General features: G+C 53.4%; 5 protein-coding genes across 5 annotated transcripts; 1 reads left to right on the plus strand and 4 right to left on the minus strand.

The window, feature by feature from the left end:
* Positions 1–244: 244 nt before the first annotated feature.
* Positions 245–2491, minus strand: BXZ73DRAFT_79166 (uncharacterized protein; the record flags this gene model as incomplete). Its single annotated transcript, XM_048023026.1, has 8 exons — positions 245–284; positions 369–437; positions 690–821; positions 919–1184; positions 1366–1530; positions 1573–1996; positions 2048–2240; positions 2302–2491. 8 exons carry the CDS (start codon positions 2489–2491, stop codon positions 245–247), a joined length of 1479 nt encoding a protein of 492 aa, XP_047875649.1.
* A 1129-nt stretch (positions 2492–3620) lies between these two features.
* BXZ73DRAFT_103437 (uncharacterized protein) lies at positions 3621–5381 on the plus strand (the record flags this gene model as incomplete). Its single annotated transcript, XM_048015584.1, has 6 exons — positions 3621–3831; positions 3882–4504; positions 4547–4715; positions 4766–4995; positions 5049–5303; positions 5352–5381. The coding sequence occupies 6 exons, from the start codon at positions 3621–3623 to the stop codon at positions 5379–5381; spliced, it is 1518 nt and encodes a 505-aa protein (XP_047875650.1).
* Positions 5382–16831: 11450 nt separating this feature from the next.
* Positions 16832–17895, minus strand: BXZ73DRAFT_91201 (uncharacterized protein; the record flags this gene model as incomplete). Its single annotated transcript, XM_048025895.1, has 5 exons — positions 16832–16915; positions 16961–17068; positions 17096–17226; positions 17247–17390; positions 17451–17895. The coding sequence occupies 5 exons, from the start codon at positions 17893–17895 to the stop codon at positions 16832–16834; spliced, it is 912 nt and encodes a 303-aa protein (XP_047875651.1).
* A 1141-nt stretch (positions 17896–19036) lies between these two features.
* Positions 19037–22674, minus strand: BXZ73DRAFT_91202 (Zn-dependent exopeptidase; the record flags this gene model as incomplete). Its single annotated transcript, XM_048025896.1, has 18 exons — positions 19037–19153; positions 19212–19286; positions 19336–19458; positions 19520–19662; positions 19724–19863; positions 20013–20104; positions 20157–20232; positions 20283–20653; positions 20714–20781; positions 20808–20849; positions 20899–20980; positions 21037–21192; positions 21242–21313; positions 21374–21565; positions 21617–22186; positions 22311–22433; positions 22486–22600; positions 22637–22674. 18 exons carry the CDS (start codon positions 22672–22674, stop codon positions 19037–19039), a joined length of 2595 nt encoding a protein of 864 aa, XP_047875652.1.
* Positions 22675–23600: 926 nt separating this feature from the next.
* On the minus strand, positions 23601–24403 carry BXZ73DRAFT_79169 (histidine-phosphotransfer domain HPT domain-containing protein; the record flags this gene model as incomplete). The annotated part of the gene is made up of 3 exons (XM_048023027.1): positions 23601–23881; positions 23928–24070; positions 24126–24403. 3 exons carry the CDS (start codon positions 24401–24403, stop codon positions 23601–23603), a joined length of 702 nt encoding a protein of 233 aa, XP_047875653.1.
* Between the last annotated feature and the right edge of the window lie 35 nt (positions 24404–24438).

Raw genomic sequence — 24438 nt, forward strand, 5'->3', positions numbered from 1 at the left:
TCTATACACCCAAGGACGATCAGGCCAGATCATTGCTCTCAGAACATGTTCATTGTCGAACATGGTGTCCCCTGCAGATGATCTGCCCCGTTTATCTCGGCCCGAGTGAATGACTGGCCCTGCTCAGCCCGACCCAGGTGGACGACCGGCTCTGTTCTATCTCCCGCATACAAATGATAACTGTAGAACTGTTCCAAGCCCAGCCATGATAACGTCCTATCGTTCATCCCCTTACAAATGTTCGTCACTGCTCATCATCCCAGTCTGGGATGCTCGGTCCTGTTCTACCATGACGATTTTCTGTCATAAATTGACACTGTCCGTTCGACAAAGAAAGGGATGATCTCCGCAGACTGCACATGACCTACCTTGACCATCTGTAGTTCTGGTCCGGGCGCGTTTCGTGATGTGTCGGCTGACTATGTGTACCATTTGTACTAGTAACTCACTGGTAATCTTACGGTTTTGCATGTCATGATATTGAAATTTGAACAGTGATAGCTTGGTAGTAGGCTGTGGTAAGTGCTCGCATTGCCCGATATGCACTAAATGGAACACATGCTGCACAGTTGGTGCTACCACCTGGATATACTACTGGTTACCACTGGTATTTGTGAATAGACGCGCTCCTGGTTACAAAAGAATTAAGCTCTATCGGGAAAGCATTGACAATACACAGAGAACCACACCTCCAGAATTCAGGACCTGCGCTGCTCCACGCGAGGGTGCCTCCGAACACACAGCCGATGTCGTACCCGAGGAGAATATTGCAGGGCAACTCCGTGCTGATCTTGTCCACCATTGCGACCCCATACTTAGCGCTGGAAATGATCTGTTAGTTACGTGCCTTACACCGACATCATTACCTACAGTTCACCACTCTAGATCATATCCGCGATCCAGAGAATCCTCCCGTACCTGCACGCGCTGGCGAAGATCCCGGTCTCGTCGAACCCACCCCTCTTGTCTGCAGCTGCCGCTTTCCAATTCGTGGCGCAGGGGCTTGGGGCACCCACTTCTCCATCCGTGGGATCTCCCTCAGTGTCCAGGAAGACCGGTGCGGGCTCGGGGGCCTGGTCCAGGGCATCCCCTCCAAGATCAGTGGTCGGCTTTGGCTGTGCCTGGCGTGCCGGGACTTGCTTTGTGAACCGATTGACGAACTCCAGGCCTAGGTAGTAGGTATTCTTGTGACGTCACCGGTCCCCAACGTCTTGATACTTATGAAGGAGCCTCTTCAGAGAGTCGTTCGCGTCCATGCTGCCCATGCATTTGAAGCGGACGGGAATCTCATTCTCCAACTGTTTGAAAAGCCATCAGTGGTGCGTGCAATCGGCGCTTCTCCCGGCATGTACTGGGATGACGTACCTTGTACCCACATGGTGGGCATCTGAAGTGCGGACGCCAGTTCGGATCACCTCGTCCGAGCTTCTCCTGAATCTTGGCATCGACGTCATCGAGGACCTCCAAATAGATGTCGAAAGCATCCGCAAGTGCTGTGCGATAGTGGCGACGGTATACCATCTGGTCTCTCTAGGTAAGTCTCACCACCAATCATACAATTAAGAGACTCACATAATACTTGTAACAGACGAGCTTGGTGAAAGCCTCCGTGCTGAAGGATGGCTTGACAAGCTTCAGGCACCGAAACAGTTCCAGCGTCGCAAACGATATCACGATCGACGGCCCGATAGCGGTGTTGCCAAGATATCCAAGCAAGGCCAGTGCCTCGACCGTCCACTGGCCGGATGATACCTCTACTGTGATTTCCTTCCGCAGGCTGTACAAGTCGACACACACAACTGTGTGTGGCCCAGGCGGCGCCTCCTCGTCAGAGGGTGTGTCTTCTCCAGGTGCGCTGCGCTTGCGCTCCCCTTGCCGGCCTGAAATACCGTACTTCCACTGCAGATATGCCGCCTTCAAGCGCGGGAAAACATGCTGCCAATTGTCGTCTCGCGCGCAGAGACGATCACGCCAGGTGCGCTCATCTAGGCGCACCCTGTACATGATATGTTAGTTCTGCCCTCTAATCACAGGTCCTTGTACTCACCCTGTTGTCAGATTGTTTTCTAGAGCCATACGGAATGCCTCAACATCCGCGTCATCCGCCCAAGCATCTTCATTGTCGTTATCCTCTCCTGCCGCGACATCCGCGTCGTCTCCCACATGGCTAATGTCTCCGATATTGATGTCTTGCCCTTGCACTTCATCTATTTCAAACGCCGCCACTGCGGCTGCGCAATCTAAGCCGCTTAGATCTTCACACTGGTGAGTTTTTATCTGGCTATTGAGTTTGGAACATACTGTTGACAAGGTCGCGACACCGTTTCCGCACAGCATCGTCCACAGCATCCAGGTCAACAGTGCGGATCATCTCTTGTTTGGAGGTACGTCCACCTGGCCCTTTGTTCTTGCCACCCCTATTTCGGCTCCGTGGGCCTATGATAGTCACCCCATCTGAGACTCGGTTGCTGCCTGACTGCGAGAGAGACATGGTGGTAAGTCAGCCTCTCAATCACTCTATCGAAGGTATTATACTGTGATCATTATCGACTATCTTGATGGCGCTTCGACTGCCATCAAAAGGCGGCGTTGAGTCTGGGGCGCCCGCACGCAGCCTCGTGCTGATGGCACGGGCACCACGCACCGCATCAACCGTCTCCACGGTGCCTGACCACACGGTGCGCGCGCGCAATCAGACATCTCCCTATTCTTGGCGTTGAGTATGCTGACATAACGTCCTCCCCGCTCCATATGCGGAGGGCGGCGGGCGGCGGCGGGTGGTAGAGGTCAGTGGGGGCACCACGGTGGGCGGGTCAGAAAGGCGAGGTTTGTAAATAGATGCGCATTATCAATACGAGTACATAAAAAAAGAAACGAAGTGAATTGGACAAGGGAAAGGGGAGGGGCAGGGGAAACAGCGAGCTCGCTGTCGGGAACGGCAAGCACGGGGGCGGGGGCGGCCATCACGGGCGGGTGGCACAACGGAAGGCGCCAGCGGGCGCGGCTATCAGGGGGCGCAGCGGGGGAAGCCACTCACGTGGGCCAGAGAGCGCGGGGGAGGCTGGGCCGGGCCCTCGGGGATGTCGGGGACAAGGGGGAGAGGACTTAGGCATGTGCCCCGTTCTAACGTTTCCCAACAAGGTATCTTGATTGTTTTCCGTAGAGGCTCTACGGTTTGCAGGCTTACAGATGTTTGCAGTTACCGGAAGGGGAATCACCCGGGGGGGGTGATCCCAGATCAATTGATCAAAAAACCGTGAGGTACAGGTGAGTTCGGGATCACTATGAAGTTGGTGATCCACAAAGATCGGGTGTGTGGCGGTCATGGGTTTTGTGGTATGCTACTGACCTATGAGCAGATTCCCCACTCCATCAGCCTGATGGGGCCAGTGCGAACACCCCTAGTTCAGGTTCTGTTTGGAGAAGAAGGTATGGTTATGAATGGGCTGATGCCGCTCAAGACGCTCAAGCATTTCGCAGGAGAGGTTGTCTCCATTTTGTTCGAGCAATAGAACAGTGACCTCAGAAGGCACATCGACAAAGTCGACAAGCTACGGAAGCTAACGAGCAAGACACATAACAGTATGTGGTATTTAAACATGTGACAACCTTGACAACTAATGGCCAGTGCAGAAATCTTGAGTGGCGAGCATGTCACAGCGGTGACGCTGCAAAATTATATCAAGGACATGCATGCGCTGAATAAACACCTGGAGCCGTTCGTCGGCGAGGGTGAGTATTCAAAGCTGCGGGTGGAGACAAACAAGACACTCAGTGACGTGCACGAGTGTCTGGAGCATGACGTCAGGGCGGCATGCTTTGACCCACCGAGTGAGTGTCGCATTTGACGAGAGACTTGTGTTACTGATTGAAGTCGACAGAGGCCGCGTCCTGGTTGGGGGAGGCCATCTTGCACCTGCCCAGCCCTTCAGAGACTGCTGCGATCAAGGACCAAATGGATCGCATTGTCTACGAGGAGATCACGGTGGACCATGTCGGGACAATGCTCACCGACAATGAGCTGCTGGACTGGCGCTCTAGCTGCGAGGAGTACGAAGACTGCAACATCGAAGAGATCTGGTGGGCAATTAGCTGGCCCGCAGACCCGAACGCGCACACCCCCCTTCATCTTGTTGTCTGCGCGGCGGCATTAGCTGCCTCAAAACTCAATTGCGCCGCCAAGGCCGCCACTGCTGTGAATGCTGCTGCGGAGCATGCCAACGCTCTCTACCTTGTGGCACTGGAGGACACGGACACTGCAACACTTGCCTGCGAAGCCTCTCAGGCAGTGTCAAAAGCAAATGAGGCGAAGTCCCTTGCAGCGGCCGCAGCCGAAGCCGCCGGCGTCGCGATGGCCGAGAGCTGCTTCTGCCCCAGCACGAGTGTGACGACTGAGCCGCTACCCACCGTTCATAATGGTGTGATGCCGTACTTTGCGCACTTCATCGATGTCAAGCGCAAGTTCATGGAAGCTTCAGGCGCAAAGTGGGAGCAGCTGAAGAACGTCCTGGATTGTGTGCAGCCGCTCACGTTGCTCTGGCATTAGTATGGTGGGGTCATCTCAATCCTTGACAGGCTATTCTGTGGGAACCTGGCCATGTTGTGCAACAATGTCAGGCTCGGCAAGACGATCCAGGTGGTGGCGACGATGTGTTACCTCGACTTTGCGCACCAGCACCACCAGAAGCATGGCAAGTGGCCAGGGCAGTTCGGCAGTGAGTTTGCACGACGTTGTTTGGCCCCACTCATTCCAGATCCTTTGTAGGTGACCCGGAGAAGTATAAGCTGCAGCCGATCGCAAGCCGAGTTCATGTTATTGTAGTGCCAAACAGTCTCTCAGCGCAATGGTGGAGCGAGCTGGAGCAGGTGCTGCTCCCTCAGTTGGTGATCGTGCTGCCTTACGAAGGCACAAGCAAGGACACCAGCCACGCGCCTGTCTTCGAGGTCCTCCGCCATGTGAGGGGTGACATGCTCATCCTCGTTGTTTCTGTGACAGTGAGTACATGGTCTCTTTTGTTGTCCCGCCTTATTCAGCCTTGTATCCACAGGCTCTCATGCATGACCTCGTGACTGCCTGCCCATCAGTGCATGACTGGCAGTCATTGAACTTAGTCCTCAAGTTCCGTGAGCCGTATACCGCCAACACACTGTTCCGCGCTGACTTCACGCCCACCTCTCTCTTCATCGACGAGATGCACGACTACCGCAAGCCTGGTCAGGCATTTCGCGCAGTGTGCAGGTCATCAGAGAAGACAAAGCTGATCATTGGAATGTCCACAATGCTGGTGGTGATGAAGCCTGCAGTGAGTGACCACTCTTTATATGGGGCTATCATGCTGACGCCCTTGCAGGACTTGTGTAACCAGGCCATCCTTCTATGAGTGCTGTGGATGGACCATGCCGTCAAGGATGCTCTGCATCGCGCGTACACGAGTGCCATGCGCAAAGGCAGAGGTGCCCGTAATAACACAGTGAGGATCTCAGTCGGATGGATAGAACAACTATAATATGTACCTAATAATGCAGTGAGGATCTAGGTACAGAGTGTGAGTATTCGAATACAGTATAAGTAGTGTATAGAGACACATACCTCAGTCGGGTGGATAGAACAACTGAGGTACGAGGGACTGCGGCCGCGCGTTAAAGCCCGGACGCAACGGCGGAGAATGCTGAGGTACTGTATAGTACCTATATGCGGAAGGCGTCGTACGAGACGCCTGCGCTGTGAGCTGAACTAAGATGTATCGTACTGTAGATAATCAACAGCCCGTGGCGACAGGCTCAAGGTTGCCTCTGACATGCTCCACAATCGCATCAGCAATGTTGAGGTGAAGCGTCAAGCCAAGAGCAGCTCAGGTTCCAGTGTGGCAACCCCCTCCTCCTCACAGCGTGACCCGGCTCCAATGGATGTCGATCTGCCTGCAAAAATTTGACATGCCTGAGAAAAGGCTCACGCGGCTCACAAGGCGCTGTCAGCGGCCCGCTCTGCCTATGTCAACTTTGGCCGTCAGGTGCTCACAGGCGTCGTCATTCACCGCACGGCAAGCACAACGGATCCCGAGGGCAACGTCATTGTCAGCCTGGCACCGTACCACGAGCAGTTTCTGGTGCTCCAGGTGTTGGCGAATGAGTTGGACGTTGTTAAATCATTGACGAAGCTGATCGTCATAGGAGGGCAAGGTGGCCGCACACTAGTGAGTTTCGTATTGGCCTAAGTGTAGCGTTGGCGGTCTGCTGACTGCTACTGCACGCAGTGTAGCCTATTCAGCTCTTCCGCGAACAACCTGATGGTCCAAGGACTGTCGCCCACATGACCTCCCCACTCGCTGCTCCCCAGGGCGCAGATGTGGAGGCGGTCCTTGGACTATCAAGGGGGGGCATCAGCCATTGTGCACATGACACAGTGCACTTTGGGGCTCTCTCCTGATGGCGGTCTGAGGACCATCACCCTCGTGAGCTACGTGTGGGGTTAGTTGCCTATGCGCTGCTCCTCAGCCCACAGGCACTAGAGCGGTCCTTGGACCGTTGATGTGTGGGCGACAGCCACACAGCACGTGACATAGTGCACCCTGGGGCTCTCTCAGGTTGGCAGTCCAAGGACCCTCAAACCAGTTCAGCAGGGCACGCCAGATGCGACGCTAACTTCTGGTGGGGCTACTCACTCTGCAACGGTCCTGGGACTATCAACAACACTTCAATCCAATTTACTCCTCACAGTGCACAGAACGGATTCTATCGCGAGTCATGTGTCGCATGCTTCCACCCTCATCTCATGGGCCCCAACAGGATTGAGCCACCTGCAGCCTACATCAACAGCAAGAGCTCAAAGACCGAGATCTTTAAGCTCATGCAGTATCACCAGGCAGAACATGGGCTTGGTCTGGCCATGATTGACCCAGATGAATCCGCCGTGCCGAACACGCTCATTTCCCGCCTCAACATCGAGTGTCCCAATGGCAGCTACACAATGCGCCCAGCACCTGTGGTCACCACAGATGTAATACAATCCCCCAGGTACCTGGGAAGTCCATTATGCTGAGGCCCACCGCGTTTTCATTGTAGAATACCCTAGTGAAGCAATAACAATAGCAGGCCTGCAAAGGCCTGTAATACTATGTATGTGTTGTGTTATTATTACAGCTGCATCCCCTGGCTGTCAAAAGTGAAATATCTAATCACAGCACTTCTTCTATCCTGTTATAACCAACATATCTAATGACAGGACACCCTCTGGGCTGTTAAAAGCGAAATATCTAATGACAGAGCCTCCCCTGGGCTGTTAAAAACAGAATTCTTAATGACAGAAATTTCTCTAGGCTGTTAAAAGTGACGTGGAGTTATTGTTACGGACACCATGCAGATACCTACCTTTTTCCTCCTTTCTTCGTCATCTCCGTCTCAGACCATGCCTCGTGCCCTTAGGGGCTACTGTACTACTACCCCTGTCTCTGCCTCATGCTGCTGTGCAGCCTCGCTCCGGACATGCACGTACCTCATGGCAGCCTCACGATGTCCTACCTCCTTACACCCTGCAGCCATGATTTGTACTGACTCGTATGGACTCATTGTATACGTACTGTTACCTCACCCCTCGCGCACCGTGGCCTTGAGGCCTTTGTACTTATAAGAGGGACGACGCAGCATAGCGCTCCCTATCTTTCGACCTCCTTGTCTAGCTACATCCCTCTGGCCTAGTGCCAATACATCTCTCTTGCTTGCCTTCTACCTCGCTCGCTAGCCGGTCCACTCAATAGTGCACCATGCTCACTTGCGTCGGCATCAAGAGATTTCCTACGGACATAACCACCTGGCGTCTAGGCCTCGTTCCCGACGGAACTCGGACTTCGATGTAACAGTTATCACAAAGCCCTTTTGGGCTGTTAAAAGTGATCTTTGTAATGACAGAACCTCCCCTAGGCTGTAATAACTGACGCCAGAGACCCACTAGGACCCACTGGGACCTACCTAGCTATAAATAGCCAGGTGCAGGTAGTGCTACGGGTGGGCATTCTGGTTGGTATAATGGGTTGGAATTGGGGTAAATAGGTAGCTGCAGGTGACTATAGCTGGAATGGTGCATTTAGGCTGGTCTAGGCAGCTAGAATGGGGGGCAATAGCTGGTATTTACCTGTAAATACCCAGCCTGGGGTGCAGCACAGGGCTGGAATATCATCAGGCAGTAGGTATCAATCAAAAGGGGCATCAAACAAGAACCCAAGAGCATGCTGATCGGAGCAGTATTGGTGGAGATATGGATGTACCGCTGTTTTGGCCGATGGGGGCATTGGCTAGAATTGGGAATTGTGGATGGAATCCCCTGGTTCTTGTTTTATAATGTGCGGATTGCCTTCTAATGAGTGGGATTGAAGTCCGATCGGGGAACCACCACCTGGTTCTGGATTAGATTGCTGTTTACCCTTCAGCCACAGCACTTTTGATCCCCCAATAGCCACCCCTCATATTCTTCGATAAGTGTTCGGTTTTTTGAAGCCTTCTCTTCTACCCTAAGGTATGCCCATCACAGACTTGACTACGTGTGATTCGTGTGACACATCACATGCAAGTGACCAATAAGTCCTCGCCAAGTCTGGCGTCAATGCTAGCATTAACGCGCATCATGCGCGACAGTCTACATACGAAGTCTCCGAACTGTACAGTAGAGTAATAGTGCTATAAACAACTATGATGTGCAATGGAGAGATTAGGAAGGTTCTGAAGCAGTGGAAATGGACCGTGAGATGAGAGACACTGCAAGCGACAAGATGCACAGTACAGTGGCACCTGAGGGGCTCGGGACCCATTTGACCATGTGGGAGTCGTGATAGTAGCGAAGGTGAGCTCGAGCCACACTCGAAGGTCATTTATGGGCTGAGGTAATTCGTTCACATGCAGGTCGTAGGTGAGCAGGCTACGACAATCTTCATCCACCAAGACATCGGAGCCAACTCAGGCTCGCCACTTCCCCCAGTGACAGACCTCGCCCGGTGTTGTGCAAGACTCAAATCATTGCTTGCCACAAATGCTGGGGCAGCACCGTCACCGTAGTGCAACGTGCCTTGGAGGGGAGCCGAGAGAGCATCATCAAGACCTTTGATAGTAGAAGGGCTGCCTAGGGGAGACTACATCAAGACACCCTTTCATGCAGGCCCAGGCTTTTGCTGCACTCTTGACACGCTTGTAAGCCCCAGCCTTCCATTCCGGCATCCCCTTGCACCCCACGACGGTCCACAGAACAGGCAACAAGCGACATGGGCACATCATAATATTTCTTATTTACCTCTTACCGAGCAGGATATTCAATAGTATACTATCTACACTGTGGATACATCGTCTGTGTATAATCAAGCTTGATAGAAGGGTGAAGGGACACGATAAAAACATAACTATCAAGAGACATCGAGTGTGCGGGGGGAGCTCTAGTATCCTATCGATTTACTCTCACGGGCCCCGCAGAACTGGCCGAAGCGTGACACTTCCAGGTTATGTGATGTAGTCGAGTCTGTGCTGGGCATACCTTATTAAAAATGGATCTAGGTATTGTTTTGATGTGAACCACTATATGTGGCTCCCTGCACAGCTGTGTGTATTTTCACCTCCTACGCTACCTTGCCCTGCGCGATGAGATCCGCAAAGATTGAATTCATCAGCGCTTGGAAGGTGGCTAGTGAATTGGTGAGCCTGAAGAACATAACCTTGGGTTTGAACAACCCTTGGTTAGTGACGAAGGCAGCCTTCTATTCATCACCCTTCTTGATCTGGACGTTGTGGTACCGCACGTCGAACTTGGTGAAGTACTTTGCTTCTCGCAGCCGATTCACAATGTCTGAGGTGAGAGGAAGCAGATAGCGGTTCTTGACGGTGACATCGTTCAGCTTCCGGTAGTTCTGTACTAACCGGAGCTTCCTGTCCTTCTTCTTGACAAAGAAGACTGGAGACGCCATGGGGGACTTAGAGGGTGTGATGTATCCCTTGCGCATGTTGTCCCCTAGGAACCAATCAAGCTCCTCCTGCTCGTTCAGAGGCATAGGGAAAACCTTGGAGCGGATTGACTCAGGTGCATCAGGCTTGAGGTTGATCACATGGTCGTACGGTTTCAACTCAGGGAGACGCTCTGATTTGACCTCAAAGAACACCTTAGCGTGGTGTCGATACTCCTGCGGGACCATCTCCTTGAACGTCTTCTGAGGTTTCCCTTTGTTGGCAGCCTCTGCTAGCTGCGTCGAATAGGTGTAACCTGCCACACACCACACTTCCTCCCTCGCATCCTTCAACACTCCTGCCTTCTACCACCATCGCTGTGCCCGGTTCGCACTGATATGCTGTCGTGCACCAAACAGGGTTGGTACTGGGCTAGGCGAGATGCACATCAAATCAATCAAAGCAGGGATAGAATGGGAAAAGCCAAAAACGTAATATGTAGGCGCTCAGGGAGCTTATCAACCCGACCGTCAATCACGCTTCCCCATCCCCATTACCACCTACCACATTATGTGCCTCCCCAAGCCCTACTCCCTTGATGAGCCTCAGCCTGTGGCTGTGCATCTCTACCCACTTTCCCTTGACCTCCACCACGTCCGCCATGTGCCTGTCTGCACAGACATGGCGTCACCTCACATCCGGCATGACCCGCGCCTCTTCTAGCACTCAATGGGTGGCGAGGCCTTCAGACAGGTGGCCCAGGTCCTGGCGCCTGGAGGGCTCTGTCGATGCAAGGTCAAATAGCACGATGGGAGGCCCGATCAGTCGTTCCTCGTGCAGGTAGTCCGGGTTCTGGAATACCAAGAGACCCGGGTTGTGCTGCTCGTCGAGCACATCCACAGCCACACGACGGCCAGCCTCACCATCGCCTACGACCACTACGATGGGCCTAGCCAGCCGTGGTGGGACCGCCTCGCCAGCGTCTTCTGTGGGCACCCACTCAGGGTCCCTGACCACGAGTGTCCCTTCCCAGGCACGTCTTTCTATATTCCTTCATACTGCGTCTTATTGTCATATGCAGGTGTTCTCATTGACGCAAGCTGTGAAGCGAGGGATTTGTCAGACGAGGTTCAGAAGTGGCACCAGCAACGCTCCATGCAGCCCGGAAAGCTGATGGATGTGTGAGCATGTACTGGATTGTTTGTTTGTTTGTTTATCTCCTGTTTAACGCCCTGGAGGGCCAAGCCCTATGGTAGGCGCTATGTACAGTAGTCTAACTAGCGGTAGAGGAAATGCGTATACGGGACGGATGACGTGTTGGCACGGGGGCCGGAGATGTACTAGATAGTGGCCCACTTGCATGTTTTTATATGAATTGTGCGATGCCGTCCGCCAGAAGTTGTGCTCAAAGTGAGCCAGGACTCTGCATCAACACAGGCCATACATAGAGTATCAAGCAAAGTATCACTAATACATGCTTGGTCAGCCGATGACCTAGGCCGAATCAGTAAGCGAGTTAGGAGCCAACACGTAAGCAAAGATGATAAAAGCTCTGCCAACCTAGTGACCATGCCCCAGGCAAAGTCTGGAATGTTCCAGCAAGTTCTGGAATATATACATGACTCACCCTGATCACTGTGACTCCCCATGACTCACTGTGACTCACCACAACTCACCACAACTCACACTGACTCACATTGACTCCCCCTAACTCATTTGGACTAACAACTGATCAGAATGACTACAGTAGATAGCACATGCATGTATTAGTCAGCGGCTAGGGGTGTCACCCTCAGAACAGTATATATAGCTGGGCTGAGGAGGCCCTAAGCAAGCCAATCCACTGAAGCGAATTCCCCCCAACAATTTGTGCTTCAATCAAACTGCCTCACTGCCAGGGCAGATCTAGAGTAAATCTAGGTAGTATCCCTTCCTCTGAAGGTGCTGTGGAGTAGCTCCTTACTTGGGCAAGCAGCAAAAGTAAGTACAGGTAAAGTATAGCAGGTAGTTCCATCTATTGAGAGACGAAGTACGCATAGGCGTATCATACAGTGGAAGAGTCAAAGCACTGACTAGTCCAGGACTCACGAGAGAACCAGGAGTGTTCTAGAGTTGACTAGAGTAGAGAGCTGGGAGTGCGACACTTGTCGTGAATAGGAGATTTCACGATTGAATTCAATCGACTACAGCTAAGAACACTGTCTCAAAAGTGAGACAGAGCTAGTGCATAGAGGCACAGGTATTGCGGAGGAGTTAAGCGCCAAGCTAGTGCAGACACAGACGTCTACTAGAGGAGAGGCTAACCCACGCACGGTTAGGTAAGAAAGCCGCTTTATTGAAAAGTGAGGCACAGCGCATATGGCACATTATACAGCATAGGCCAAGAATTGTTGCAGGGCGAAGGCGCACCTGTAGAGATATCAAGTACTAGTCAGAAGGACTAGTGTGAGTATGAGTAAGGTACTCAGACTCAGCAGATCGTATCGGGTGTACGGAACACCTACACACAGTACAAAGAGGAAATCAGTGTACTCACACAGAGTACAAAAGAAACTACCACACGGTTTCTAAGGTGCTCTCTTGGTGCTTGACTGAGTATTCTACACTCTGATAAAACTGAAGAGGCCTCAAACTAGTGCAAACCCGACCATTGTAGTCTTGCACCGAACTCGACGAAGCCTCTGCTGGAAAAGAGGAAACCCTGCAAGCTTTGTGGCAAGGATCGGAATAGGTCATTGCATATTGGGAACCCCTCGCTCTAAAAAACAAACAAGTATTTCTGTTGGAGCACTGTTTCTAACCAGGACTTGGGTTATTTGTTTTGAGTAGTGATTGGCTACTCAACCAGACAGCTAAACCTCACAAACACCTAGTCCCGCCGAGTAACCCTAGCATTGCGAAACCCAGGATTTGTGTGTGTGGAACTATCACCAACCCCCGTTCATCCGACAACGCTTGAACGCAGGCTGTTCCTCCTTCTCCTCGTCCGTCTCAATCCGCATCTCTCCCTTCTCCCAGTCTATCTCCGGATTCACCATGTAACCAAGGCAAGCCAAGGATCATGTCCTCTGGTCCCAGATCTGTAACTAAGAAATTGAGACGCTCGCTATATGTACCCATACCTAATGTAAGCCTTGTGAAATGTGTAATACTGCCTGTTTTGTTCTTTGTATCGTTGATATTGTGCACTGTGATCTCCTTGAACAACGGGTGCACTGAAATACCATGCCTATCTATGAACCTTTTACTAACAAAAAGCGAAGTTGCACCAGAATCAATCATTGCTGCGGTCTTAACACTCTTATTGTTTCCCTTTACTATCACACTAGTGCGAAAATGCGAACCGGATCAATTTGCTTCAGGTATCATACAGCTATCTATTGTATCATATGCTCTAGGTACAGATTCAGGGATTTGTGAAGAAAAGACCTTTGGTGGGGGCGCCACTGCCACAGCTCTTAAGCAGGCTCATTCGGAAAAGACTTCTGGAGCAGCTCAAGCTCGCCACATAGGTACTTCTGCTGCTCCATCATATGCTGCATTTGCTCGAGGATCGCGTTGATCCCCAGCACATTGGGGTTCGCCGTTGAGGTTGACGCAACTGGGCTGTCCTCGGTGGTAGCTGTAACACGCTGCTGACCACCCAAGTGTGGCCTGCCCAGCGCCTTGCTCTGGCAAACGTTCTCCCAATGGCCATGGCCTCCGCACCAGCAGCAAGTCTTGTTTGTGTGGTTGCTGTCCTTCTTCTGGTGGTTAGTCGCACCACAGCCCCAGCACCTGCGGTTCATTGACCGTCTGAACTTGCTCAGCTTGGCAGCATTGATGTCCATCGCGTCTAGGTCATGAGATGTGCACATGGTCAGCAGAGTTGCCACAGATGTGAACTGCCTGGTTGTGGTACAAGGGATGGTCAGAGACACCCCAGACTTCCCTGTCCGCACGCACACTTGGCCTTGCGTGTGCAAATGTGCATGTCAAGGTCTGTAGTGACCTGAACGAGGTTGGGGAGTGTGGTAGTGTCACGAGCAGTATGCACCGGCTCATTCTTGATCTCCGAAGAGAGGTGTTCATAGAACCTGTCGCAGAGGTCGGTCTGGCTGTAGCTGGTCCTGTCTGTGAGCTTGTTGAAGTGCGTGTAGTACTCAACGATGGAGAGGCTATGCTGGTGCAGGGCCTGCAGGGATACCTTCGCATTGACTGCCTTGTCGGCCGTCTTGAATCGCATTTTGAACGCCGCTCTGAAGGTTGTCCAGTTGTTGTTGAACATGGCCAGCCCGTTACCGATCGTTTCCAGGTAGGGGGTGGCCCAGATCGCAGTGTCGTCAGTGAGGAGAGTGAGAGCCAACTTGATCCACTTCGCATCATCGTGATCAAAGCCCCAGTGGCATTGGCAGTGTTCAGATGGCCGCTCATTTGCATTGCGTAGACTTGGAAGGACACTACGAAGCAGTGTGCATCCGAACTGGTCTTTCCGTTGTACGGCTGGGGCTTGTTCGTGACCTTGGTTGCATCCTTCGTAGCTTGGGTGTTGACATTAGACGCCACTGTTGTGTTTGTCATGGCTTGGGGGAGGGTAGTGGACAGGTTTTTGAACGTGGTTGCCAGATCTGTCACCGCCTGCATAAGGTTGGCCTGTCTGGCAACCAACTACTGCTAGTTCACGATGAGGGCCTGCATGAGGGCCTGAAACTGCTAGGCATCCATAATGAGTGGTGGGATAGCAGTGTGTGATTCATTGTGTGTAGCTCTGCGGGTTATATAGATATCAGAGGTGCGGATGTGGGGACACAGTTGGTTATTACACTCTCACCAGAGGAGGTTGTTTTGCTCGTTACAGATGATGTGGACATGCCTATTGTCTTTGGTGACAACCACATGCTGATGACCTGTACAAGCCACAATGCTCTAGGAACCAGGGTACGCTCCGGGGAAGTGGACACCTATTGAGGCTTCCAGACAGCCAATCAGTTAGAATGACCAACTGCGTGGATAGAGTTGTCAGCTGGGAGCAGGGTAGTGTTCTCAGAGTGTGGTACTCAAGCTCAACAGGCCCAGGGATACTGCGATACACTCAGAGCCTTATAGCTCCGGCAGGTATGCAGGGTAGAGGAAGAGCAGAATGAGTGACACAGAGTGGGGACGATGCTTGTGCGAGTAGGGGCGATCTAATGCTTTGATGCCAGCACTCATTAGTTAGATCTCAACCTAATGACATGGGAGCGGACCACAAATGCCAATCAGGGGAGAGGAAGGGGTGAATGGGGGTGGATAGACAGTGGATGACCTCAATGTAATGGTGCAGAGGCGACACCGGCGCTAGGCACAAAGCAGATGCAAACTAGAGTCACACAGGGGACGTCCAGCCCACAACGACCAAGTTAACACAGCTCTATATACATACAGGCAATCGAGATACTCACCTAGCCCACAAAGACCAAGAGGTCGAGATGAGGGCTAGGACACGAAGTGCAAGTGCTATGTGAGTCCGCGATACAGGCGCTTAAGCGTGGGAACAACCTTCCAATATAGTAAAAGGCAGAGAAAAGGCAAAGAAAAGGCGAAAAATAATACATAGGGCAAGTCTAGAGTCCATTCCACAACACCCTCACATTGGTACTAGCTGTAGTAGATGAGAAACCTCCACCAGCAGCCAGCATCAATCACATGGCTGTCAATGATCTCTTCACAGTATGAGTTACACCACTGCATAATGACATTGAGAACATAGAGTTCCAGGCTAAGGTGAATGCTTGTCTTACATTCTCGCTCGCTCACTGGTTCACTTGATAGTGACCATGCTTACTTGTGTTAGACTTCAAAAGACTTGTTGCGCATCTAGGCCTCGTCCCTCGCTGGACTTGGACTTCAACATAACAGTTCTAAACTGTATTGTAGGTATAGTGAACTATTGTGCATGCTCATCACCACTGAGAAAATGTTATTGCCTTGTGTTCAACAGAGCTCTTTGTAGACATGATGTGAACTCCATTGCCACGAATATTAGGCAAGGGGTAGTAGTATCTGGAAACATAGCAAGTGATAGTGTTGTTTGTTAGAGGCACTTACACTACCATTTGTGAGTTAATCCACTCAACCCCTACCAAGCTGTTACTTGATAGGTTTTTCCCTAAATACATGTACAAACCAATTTATGTGTGACAATATGTAATACTCTTGAGAGCTTAGACTGTACAATAAACTACACTAAGTGGATTAAACAAGGTAGTCTAGATGTACAGAGTAGAATGAGCTAATGTCTAGAGGATGCCAGTATACTAATGTATACAGAGGTGCCAAACATACAATCAAGATGTGAAGAAGTATTAATACATGCATGCATGAGCCCAGAGTTAACTATTCTTGCCAGAGTCTTATCTCCCTGAGTCAGCTTGGCTGGTGGATTTTTGATCTAGTTTTGACAGTATAAGTGTTACTTTATATAAGGCACATATGAATTTGTAAATATCTTTACAAAAGACTGATATGTTTAGGTGCAAAAAGGAAGGTAACATATCCCCCACTCAGGTGCTACTGCTTTTGTATGCTGACTCTTAGACAGTTGGCTTAGCCCCACTGACTGAAATGGTGACCACCAACATAGCACCTCACACATGGTGCCCTACATTTTTGTTTGAATGTTAGTAAAGTGTTACAATTATTTACTCTCACAAGCATTTATAATAGCTACAAACAACTAACTAACTTGTATGAGCTCACATGGTCATTACAAAAAGGGGTACACAATATAGTCACACATCTTTGCTAATGGGCCACACTTCAGCCTCAGGATCTCAATAGCAGGCATTAGCCATACTTAGAAGTTCTCACCTCTAGTTTATTCCTACTTAAAGATACAGGCTTTCTTTATAAGAGTGCCTTGGCCTTATTCTATCCAGAGTAGGCCTTGCATATACTAGTATAACAACATCGCTATGTTTCTACCACTACTCATAGCTTGATTAAAGACATTCATAAGCTCAGCTTCACAGTTAAACCCCTAATTACAAGTTAGATATGCCTTGATACAATCAATAACACTCACAAGCAGTTGTTTTCGCATCCAGATCAGACGATCCATTAGCAACAAAGTCTCCACCACAGGACCTAGAATGCACCTCATAACATGAAACACTGCAATCTGTTGGTATAACTGCCTATTTATAACACTAGTTTGCACTTCTGATTGCCCCAGCTTACAATATACAAAGTCCATATATCCGTCCCAGGTCTGGTAAGCAGCTGATGGTAGCTTCCCCAATTTTACTGCAGATAAAGTGCCTTGAACTTGAGGGCTAACTGAAAGCTTGCCTTCAAGCAGCCCTCTCCACGCAACTTTTTGATGGCTTCAGACGCATCCTGCATGGAGGCATCGCTCCGCAGCCACTCAGATGGGACTTGAGCCGCAAGCTGGAGATGGCTGGGTAGTAGCTCTGGCAGTGTGAAGTGGCAAGAAAGTTCGGACACCAGTAGGTCTACGATATACGGACAGGTGTTGAGCATCCAAATATGATTAAAGTGTTAAGATCACTCACCTGGAGACCGAAGCATGTTGTAACAGCATCCCACAACGACGGCTGCACAGGGACGCCAGTCCGCAGCCCTAGAATCCTTGTATGCGGCCACAAAAGCACGGAGGATGTCGGGTGTCAGAGAGCCGCATGCATGCAAGGCGGTGAACAAAACCGGGGTCTTGACAACAGTGGTCGATTCTCGACGATCATCCAGCCAGGCGTCGATGGAAGAGAGGAGGGACGGAGTGTCGATTTTAGCGGTCACATAAGTCAGCGAACCGCGCGGACTCTGGTTGTTGTCGGGGAGATGAGCTGGGGGTGCCGACCCGTCTTCAAAGAGCGGTGCGTGGAGCTTGTTCTGCGCTCGGCGAACAGATTTCAAGGTGTCCATGCGGGCCGCGCCACGCGTTTGAGTCTCGCTCGAGTCCAGGGCCAGGACATTGAGACCAAGCTGATCCCGGAGCATTCGAGAGAGATAGGCCTGAGGATGCAGTCAGGACCGCGCCCACCGCCGCACTGCGTACAACGGAGCACTCACCTGTCCAGCGCCGATATCGACGACATGACGCACGTCATGCAAGCAGTCATCGAAGACCGCATGGCGTGGATGAGCGTGGTCATCCTCCACACTTCGTGAGCCTTCTTTGGAGACATGCTTGGTAGAGCGGACTCGCGGGAGTGGAGCAGACATTCAAATTTTGAGGCAGTATCAGGAGAGGAAGGGTAGTGGAAATCCCCTGGTGTCCGATCCAGGGCTAAGACGGCCGCGGTGTGGATGACGTCGCGCAGAGAGAGAGGGATGGATGCGAAGGACGGCGTGATAGATCACGGGGCGGAGACAGGCATCGTAGTATGAGACCAGCACTCGCCACCGTTCTTCGTCCTCGTCCTCATCCTTCGTGCCCGCCCAGAGCCACCAATCTTCCCATGCGGCCGGAGGGTTGAATGAGGGAAGGCCGAGTTGATTGGGATGATGTTTGAAGAGTGAGGATACGAGCGGAGTATTCAGGAAATCGATGATGGCGACCAAATGATCGGAGGGCGTAAGTGGGGGGGATGGCGGCATTGAGAGGGAAGATACGCAGCGCGAGAGGCCGGCGGAGTGTATGGGCGAGGTAAGGTACTGTGCGGCGGGGTCCGCAGAGGACGTGTTTGCAACTGTTTGGTCGGTGGCCACCGAGGATAATATGTCGCGCGAAGGCCAGCCACATCCTCCTTGTCCCCAACTGCCATCTCCACGCAATTTTCCCTGAGCCGAGCCCGATGGCGTCTTTTCCCTGGTGAGCATCTTTCTCGCTAGGTTTGTGTGATGATTCTATTGCTGTGCACCAGTCGGATTTGCAGACGACAATTTTCCCTGGTCCTTCTTATACGCTTAAGGACCCTGATATGTTGCTCTTTCGGACTTCGCGTGAACCATCGCTGACATCCTCTCATCTGTAGGACTTCCGTGGTGATATCTCTGAAGTTCCCGAGTTATGCGGAGGTTGGATGGTCGGACATCGTGTGTACCTACCGTTCTCTATGCATTACCTCCTGTCCCCGAACCTCGTGTACTCTCGAGCCCATTGTGCAATTTTACACGTCCCTTCCACCTCGCAAGGCCCCTACGACGATGATCGACATGCGTTAGCTGCTGCGATTGTGAGGAATCGCTCCACCACGCGTTTGCCCCGCCGCAGATTCGACAGGGATATTCGCTCGTTCGGCAAGTGTGCTTGATCCTGCGCATTACGCAGCATCAGCCATCCCATCCCCTAGACTTGGTACTACTGTGCTCACCGTGCTCTGCCCAAGGGGAAGATGGAGGGCGTGACAGGCAAACTCCTTCTCCAAGTAGGGTATCGACGGGATCGACTGCGGGACGCGTTAGAGGCCATACCTTCATATTGTCTGTTCTACGCACCCCTCCTTCACGTATCCTGAGTGGTTCGACCTCCCACTCGTCCCTGACCGCGTCTTCCAATGCTCGAAACCACTGATCGTCCAAGTTTCCGAGCCACCAGTCAGCCGTGTGATCGATGCTGACCTACGATCTACCGTCAGTCCCGCTATCGACAGCTGACAACTGAGCCGATGAATGGGCGTACCTTGAGCTGGTTTGGAGACTTCATCCGCTTGAACTCGTCGGCGAAGTGTTGTCGGAGAGACGCCGCAATCGTCGCGAGATCCTGGTCTGGAACGATACGCAGCGAGACGTGTGCGCGCACTTTCGACGAGATGACGGTGGAATCTGCAACGGTCAAGGCGCGGGTCAGAATTTCAAGCTGCAGAAGACGCGAATGGAGCTCTACTTCGCGGCCCGGAAACTTCGATATTGTGCACGGTCAGGGATGGCTCTCTCCAGCGCGCAGAGAGTAGGTGTGCCGGTGTCTGCGTCACGCTGGAGAGCACCTTGTAGAGTTGTCGCTCCTCTTCGGTAAGAGGCCGCACGCTCTCATCTGTGGAAAAATCAGCAGTCAATATCCAGGGAATGAACTGGGACTTACAAAATCCCGGTATCGCGACGCAATTTGCCTCGTCCGTGAGAGTTCCAAGAAGCTTAACCCTGCCGGCAGTAACATATCAGTCTAGCGATCGCACGATGTCCACATCTGCACTGACATGTCCAACATGGGCTCTCGAGCCGCGCCGCCTTCGACTCCTGAATGAAGGTCGGGGCCTTCGTTGGAAATCTGTGCAAGACGATCAGCCTGTAGAGCACAATCCAGAGTCCGAGTCACTGACCTCGACGTTACAGTGAACGACCCCGCGCAAGCCGTAAGTGATACACGGCGTGTCTTCCGCTATCCACGTCGAGTTGCTACCGTCGTACTCAGCCGCCTGATACGTCTTCGCGCGGAACGGGCTCACCTGACAAGAATCGAGTCGATGGATCCAATCGCCTCCTTATGTCGCTTCACCGTCTCAGCAAACCCGCCGCTCCCCGCCTCCTCCTCTCCCTCGATCAACAGTACCAAGTCGATGTCGAGAGCCCGGCGCGCAAGAAGGTCCGCCGCAGCGCACGCGATCGCCATGATGGGCCCTTTGTTGTCCGTCGCGCCACGACCGTACAGGTACCCGTTCTTGCCGGTGAGCGCGAACGGGTCCGAGTCCCAGCCGTCCGGGAGGGCGGAGATGACATCGTAGTGGCCGTAGAACAACAGCCGCGGCCGCGCGGATGCCGTCCGCGTGCCGTGGAAGGTCGCTAGCACCAAGGGATTTGTAGAATCGCCGGTTGGAAGCTGATCCGATCGTGTGAGATCGCCGTTCCACGGGGACGGAAAGCGGACAAATCGACTTACCAGCGAAGCCTCTGCGCCGAGTTGCGTGAAGCATTTTCGAAGCCAGATGGCCGCTTGGCGACAGTCTTCTTTGTGGCGGGCGAATTGCTCACACTCGGGATGGAGACAAACTTTGTTAAGGCATGGACGAGGATATCTGGATATCATCAGTATGTGTGGATGTGGAATGTGGGGAGGAAAATCACCATTGATACTTCTGGAGACATCAGCGTAGTCAATGTCAGCTACATTCTGACCCTGGCAGCATGGGGCGCCCACGTCCCAGACCTTGTGTCGCAGTAACTCGGTCAGCAGCGCAGGGGGTATAGCACGGGTGTGCCCACCTTCACGACGTCATCGCCGCCGCCCGTGACTAGGAGGAAGTGCTTCTCCTGCTGTTCTGGCGCGGCATCTGGGAGAAGGGCTGTAAATGTGGAGGACAGAACGATCCCGTCGTGTCCTCGCCAACAGCCGGTCTGTTCGAAGGAAGCGTTCCACCTCTGCGGCTAGGGTGAGTGACGTAGACATAGACAAAGCATACATACGCACCTGAATATCGCCATTGGCAGAGCAGACGTACAAGTCCGAGTGAAGAAGCGACATCGACAAGATATCTGCGTTCTATGTATTGGATCTCGTCAGCGATGGCCTGTAGTCCACAAGACGGACACGTGAACCGACCTCCACCACTAGTAATGTCCGAACGAGGGTGTGCGTCTCGAGATCCCACACCTTGACCAGCCCGTCTTGACACCCTGCGTAGACGGTGTCGCCTCTCAAAACGAGTGTGAGGACCGCACCCGCATCGCAGTCGAACGAATATATGAGCTCGGGAGGCGACGGTCTAAACTTGTCATCCGCTAGCTTCCATTGCTAGGGACAGCGTCAACTCGTGGCTTTCTTGGTCGCAACATTATTGCTCACCTTGACTGTGGAGTCACCACTCCCGGTTAACAGCTGGAGACGACGTTTGCCAGGGCCGGGGTACGGAGGGTCGTCGGACCCCTCGTGATTACCTGGCAGGTGGGCCATGCAGTAGACGTAGCCATAATGCGCCGAATCGATGACGTTCTCCTGCGGAACGTGGAGCACGGCAAGGGGCGTCTTCGGAGATTCCTGCTGTATGCAGCCATCTGGGGGGGTCCTCGAGCCAGTGGAAGGAGGACTGGAGGACGAGCAGCATGTCGGATTGCGTGCGCCGAGATCAGCTGGACGGCGGGTGTACTGGGGATAGCTGTCGAAAAACTTGTGCGCCTTGCGTGATGTGGGAGTCGACGCGCCACTTGAGCTGACGCTTTCGAAAGAGGCTGACGTGAAGTAGGCCGGCACGTGGGTAGGGATGGCGAACGAGAACCATTGGAGGGACGTGTTCTGGCAGCCAAAGTAGAGCGTCTGGGATTGTGAGCACCATACGAGCGAGAAGAGGTCTCCTGAGGCGGTCTCCTGGAACGGATGGAGGATGTAGAGGGGGGACAGTCTTCGAGTGTCCCAAACCTGCGCGATCGAGAGATGAGTCCGAGACAGGGGAGGACAATAAGCCGGTCCGACAACGCACACGAATGGTGCTGTCTCCTGGAGGAAGGATCGGTCAGTGTCGATTAAGGAATGATCAAGAGACGTCAGAAGACGAACCTGAGGCGCTGAAGAGCCATTGTCTGTCCGAGGCGTACTCGAGGGCGAGAACACTACCAGTATGGCCGGTCCATACCGCTTTGAGCGTGAAGGTCAGCTTGTCCCAGATCTGGCAAAGGGGGAGTCAGTATGTCGCATGACTTGCGGAGGGTGTGACGGACGCATATCTCGCCGTCCTGGCTGCCGGTGTAGATATGAAAGTCGTCGGCGGCGAGGCTTAAGACGGAGCTGTGCTCTTGATGGAGTGAATGTAGCAGGGTTGGGCCGGCACCGTGCCTGGTAAGGGTAGCTGGATTTGGAGGTATTCCAGACCGGGCGCGGGGCGAAGGTGGAAGGGCGTGAGGAGCCATCGGGCGATTAGAGCACAACTTAGCCGACAGCTGACTCACGGTCGAGCGAGAGGGAGGCAGGAAGCGGGCTGGTGAAAGCCATGATGGCGATATTTAAGCCGGGGGCGGGGGGTCCGCTGATGGCTTGGGCGAATGAAACGAGCAGGCTGACGGTCACAGCCGTCGACAAGCGTCCCAGGCGGGGAACGAGGACAAGCGACGCAAGCCCCGCGCGTCGTGCCACGCCGCGCCCACGTGCACTTCCCGAGCACTCTCCGCACGCTGCTCCCGTCGACGGTCGACCGCTCGCTGTCGTGTGCCGGACGGCGATCGGTCGTGTTTCGCATTCTATTACCAGGCTGAAGCAGTCGCGCGAGTGTCCTGCGGATGGTGCGATCCGCGTCCAACGAGCGACTGTTGATTGCGCCATAGTGCGCTTCGAGCCCTCCGTTTGGGTGAATCGGTGGCTTTCCTCGGTGAGTGTACCGCCAGCCTCCAGGCGAAGGCGCGGGCTGGGTGCGAAGGCTGGCCGGGGCGGGCCACGGGCGTGCCGAGGACGACGGAGGGTGGCCAAGCACGCACTGCGGGCGGTCGGATAAGATGATGTCATAGCTCCCCCGCCTCATCCCTCGCACGGACACGGGAAGGGCACAGGACTTGCGGCCTCGTCTCGGGCGATAACATACACTACTCCTTTCGACTTCTCTCCCTCTAATCGGCCTCGCCCACATACCAGGTATGATCTTCGTGCCGACTGCCTCAAGCTCCTGCCCCCGCGCCGGCCAGGCAGACAGCCTAGGCTGTTCATGAGAAGGCGAGACACGCACCACGCGCGCCAGCCAGCACCGCACCCCAGCAACACACGACGGTCCGTCAGCGGCAGTAGCCCTCGCCCGTGAAACCCACGCACATCCTCGCAGTCTCTCCCGCCCCTCTCCTCGCCGTCCTCAGGCGTCTTCCGGGACGTGTTTCTTGTACCAGTTCTGGAGCCATCGCTCGGCCACCGCGTACTCCTTCTTCACCCGCTTCAGCAGCGGCTCAATCTTCGCCAGCGCTTCCTTGTCCGTCAGGTCCATGTTGTTGATCTCGTCTCTTAGCGCGCCATAGTGTTGGATGTCCTCGCATGTTGCCTGCACCGCAGACACACCCAACGCCGCCGACGAGCCCTTGAGGAAGTGCCCGAGCGCGGAGAGCTTCTTCAGGTCTTTGCAATCGCTGACAAAACGATCTGTCAACCTCCGCACAACGAACACAGAGCAGGCCCAGGGACATACAATGCTTCGTCCATATCAGTGAATGTCGTCGACGCTGTGTGAAATACGCCTCGGTCATCCCCAGCGAAAAGTCGTGTGTCTCGTCCTCGTCGAGATCGAGTAGCTGGTTGAATGTCTCATATCGATCACGTCTCCGAGTCCGCCTGCCGCGCGCCACAGTCAGTGTCTGGCCAGCAGGAGCAGCAATAGGGCACGGACCTCATCATCAGCCGCATCGGGATTTGTTTCGGAAGAGGGGGCCGCGCCAGACGGTGCCTCGGATGCCGCACGGCACTCTCCGGGGCCGGTGTCGCGCGAGTCGACGACGGCTCAGGTTCTGGGGAGGTCAGACGAGCGGCAGCGGCAGCCTTGGGGGAGAGCGGGGCGAGAGACGCGGCGCGCGCGTTGGCGGGGGCCGGGGACGGGGAGCGGAGCTTTGCGGGGGGCTGCTTGGGAGAGCGGACTGAGTCGCTTATGGCGACGGTGGTGGGGGCCATGGCGGTGTGCGTGCGGCGGACGATGGGAGGGAGAG

This window comes from Epithele typhae (assembly GCF_022376455.1).
Source record: "Epithele typhae strain CBS 203.58 chromosome Unknown BXZ73scaffold_41, whole genome shotgun sequence".
Classification (NCBI taxonomy): Eukaryota; Fungi; Basidiomycota; class Agaricomycetes; order Polyporales; family Epitheliaceae; genus Epithele; species Epithele typhae.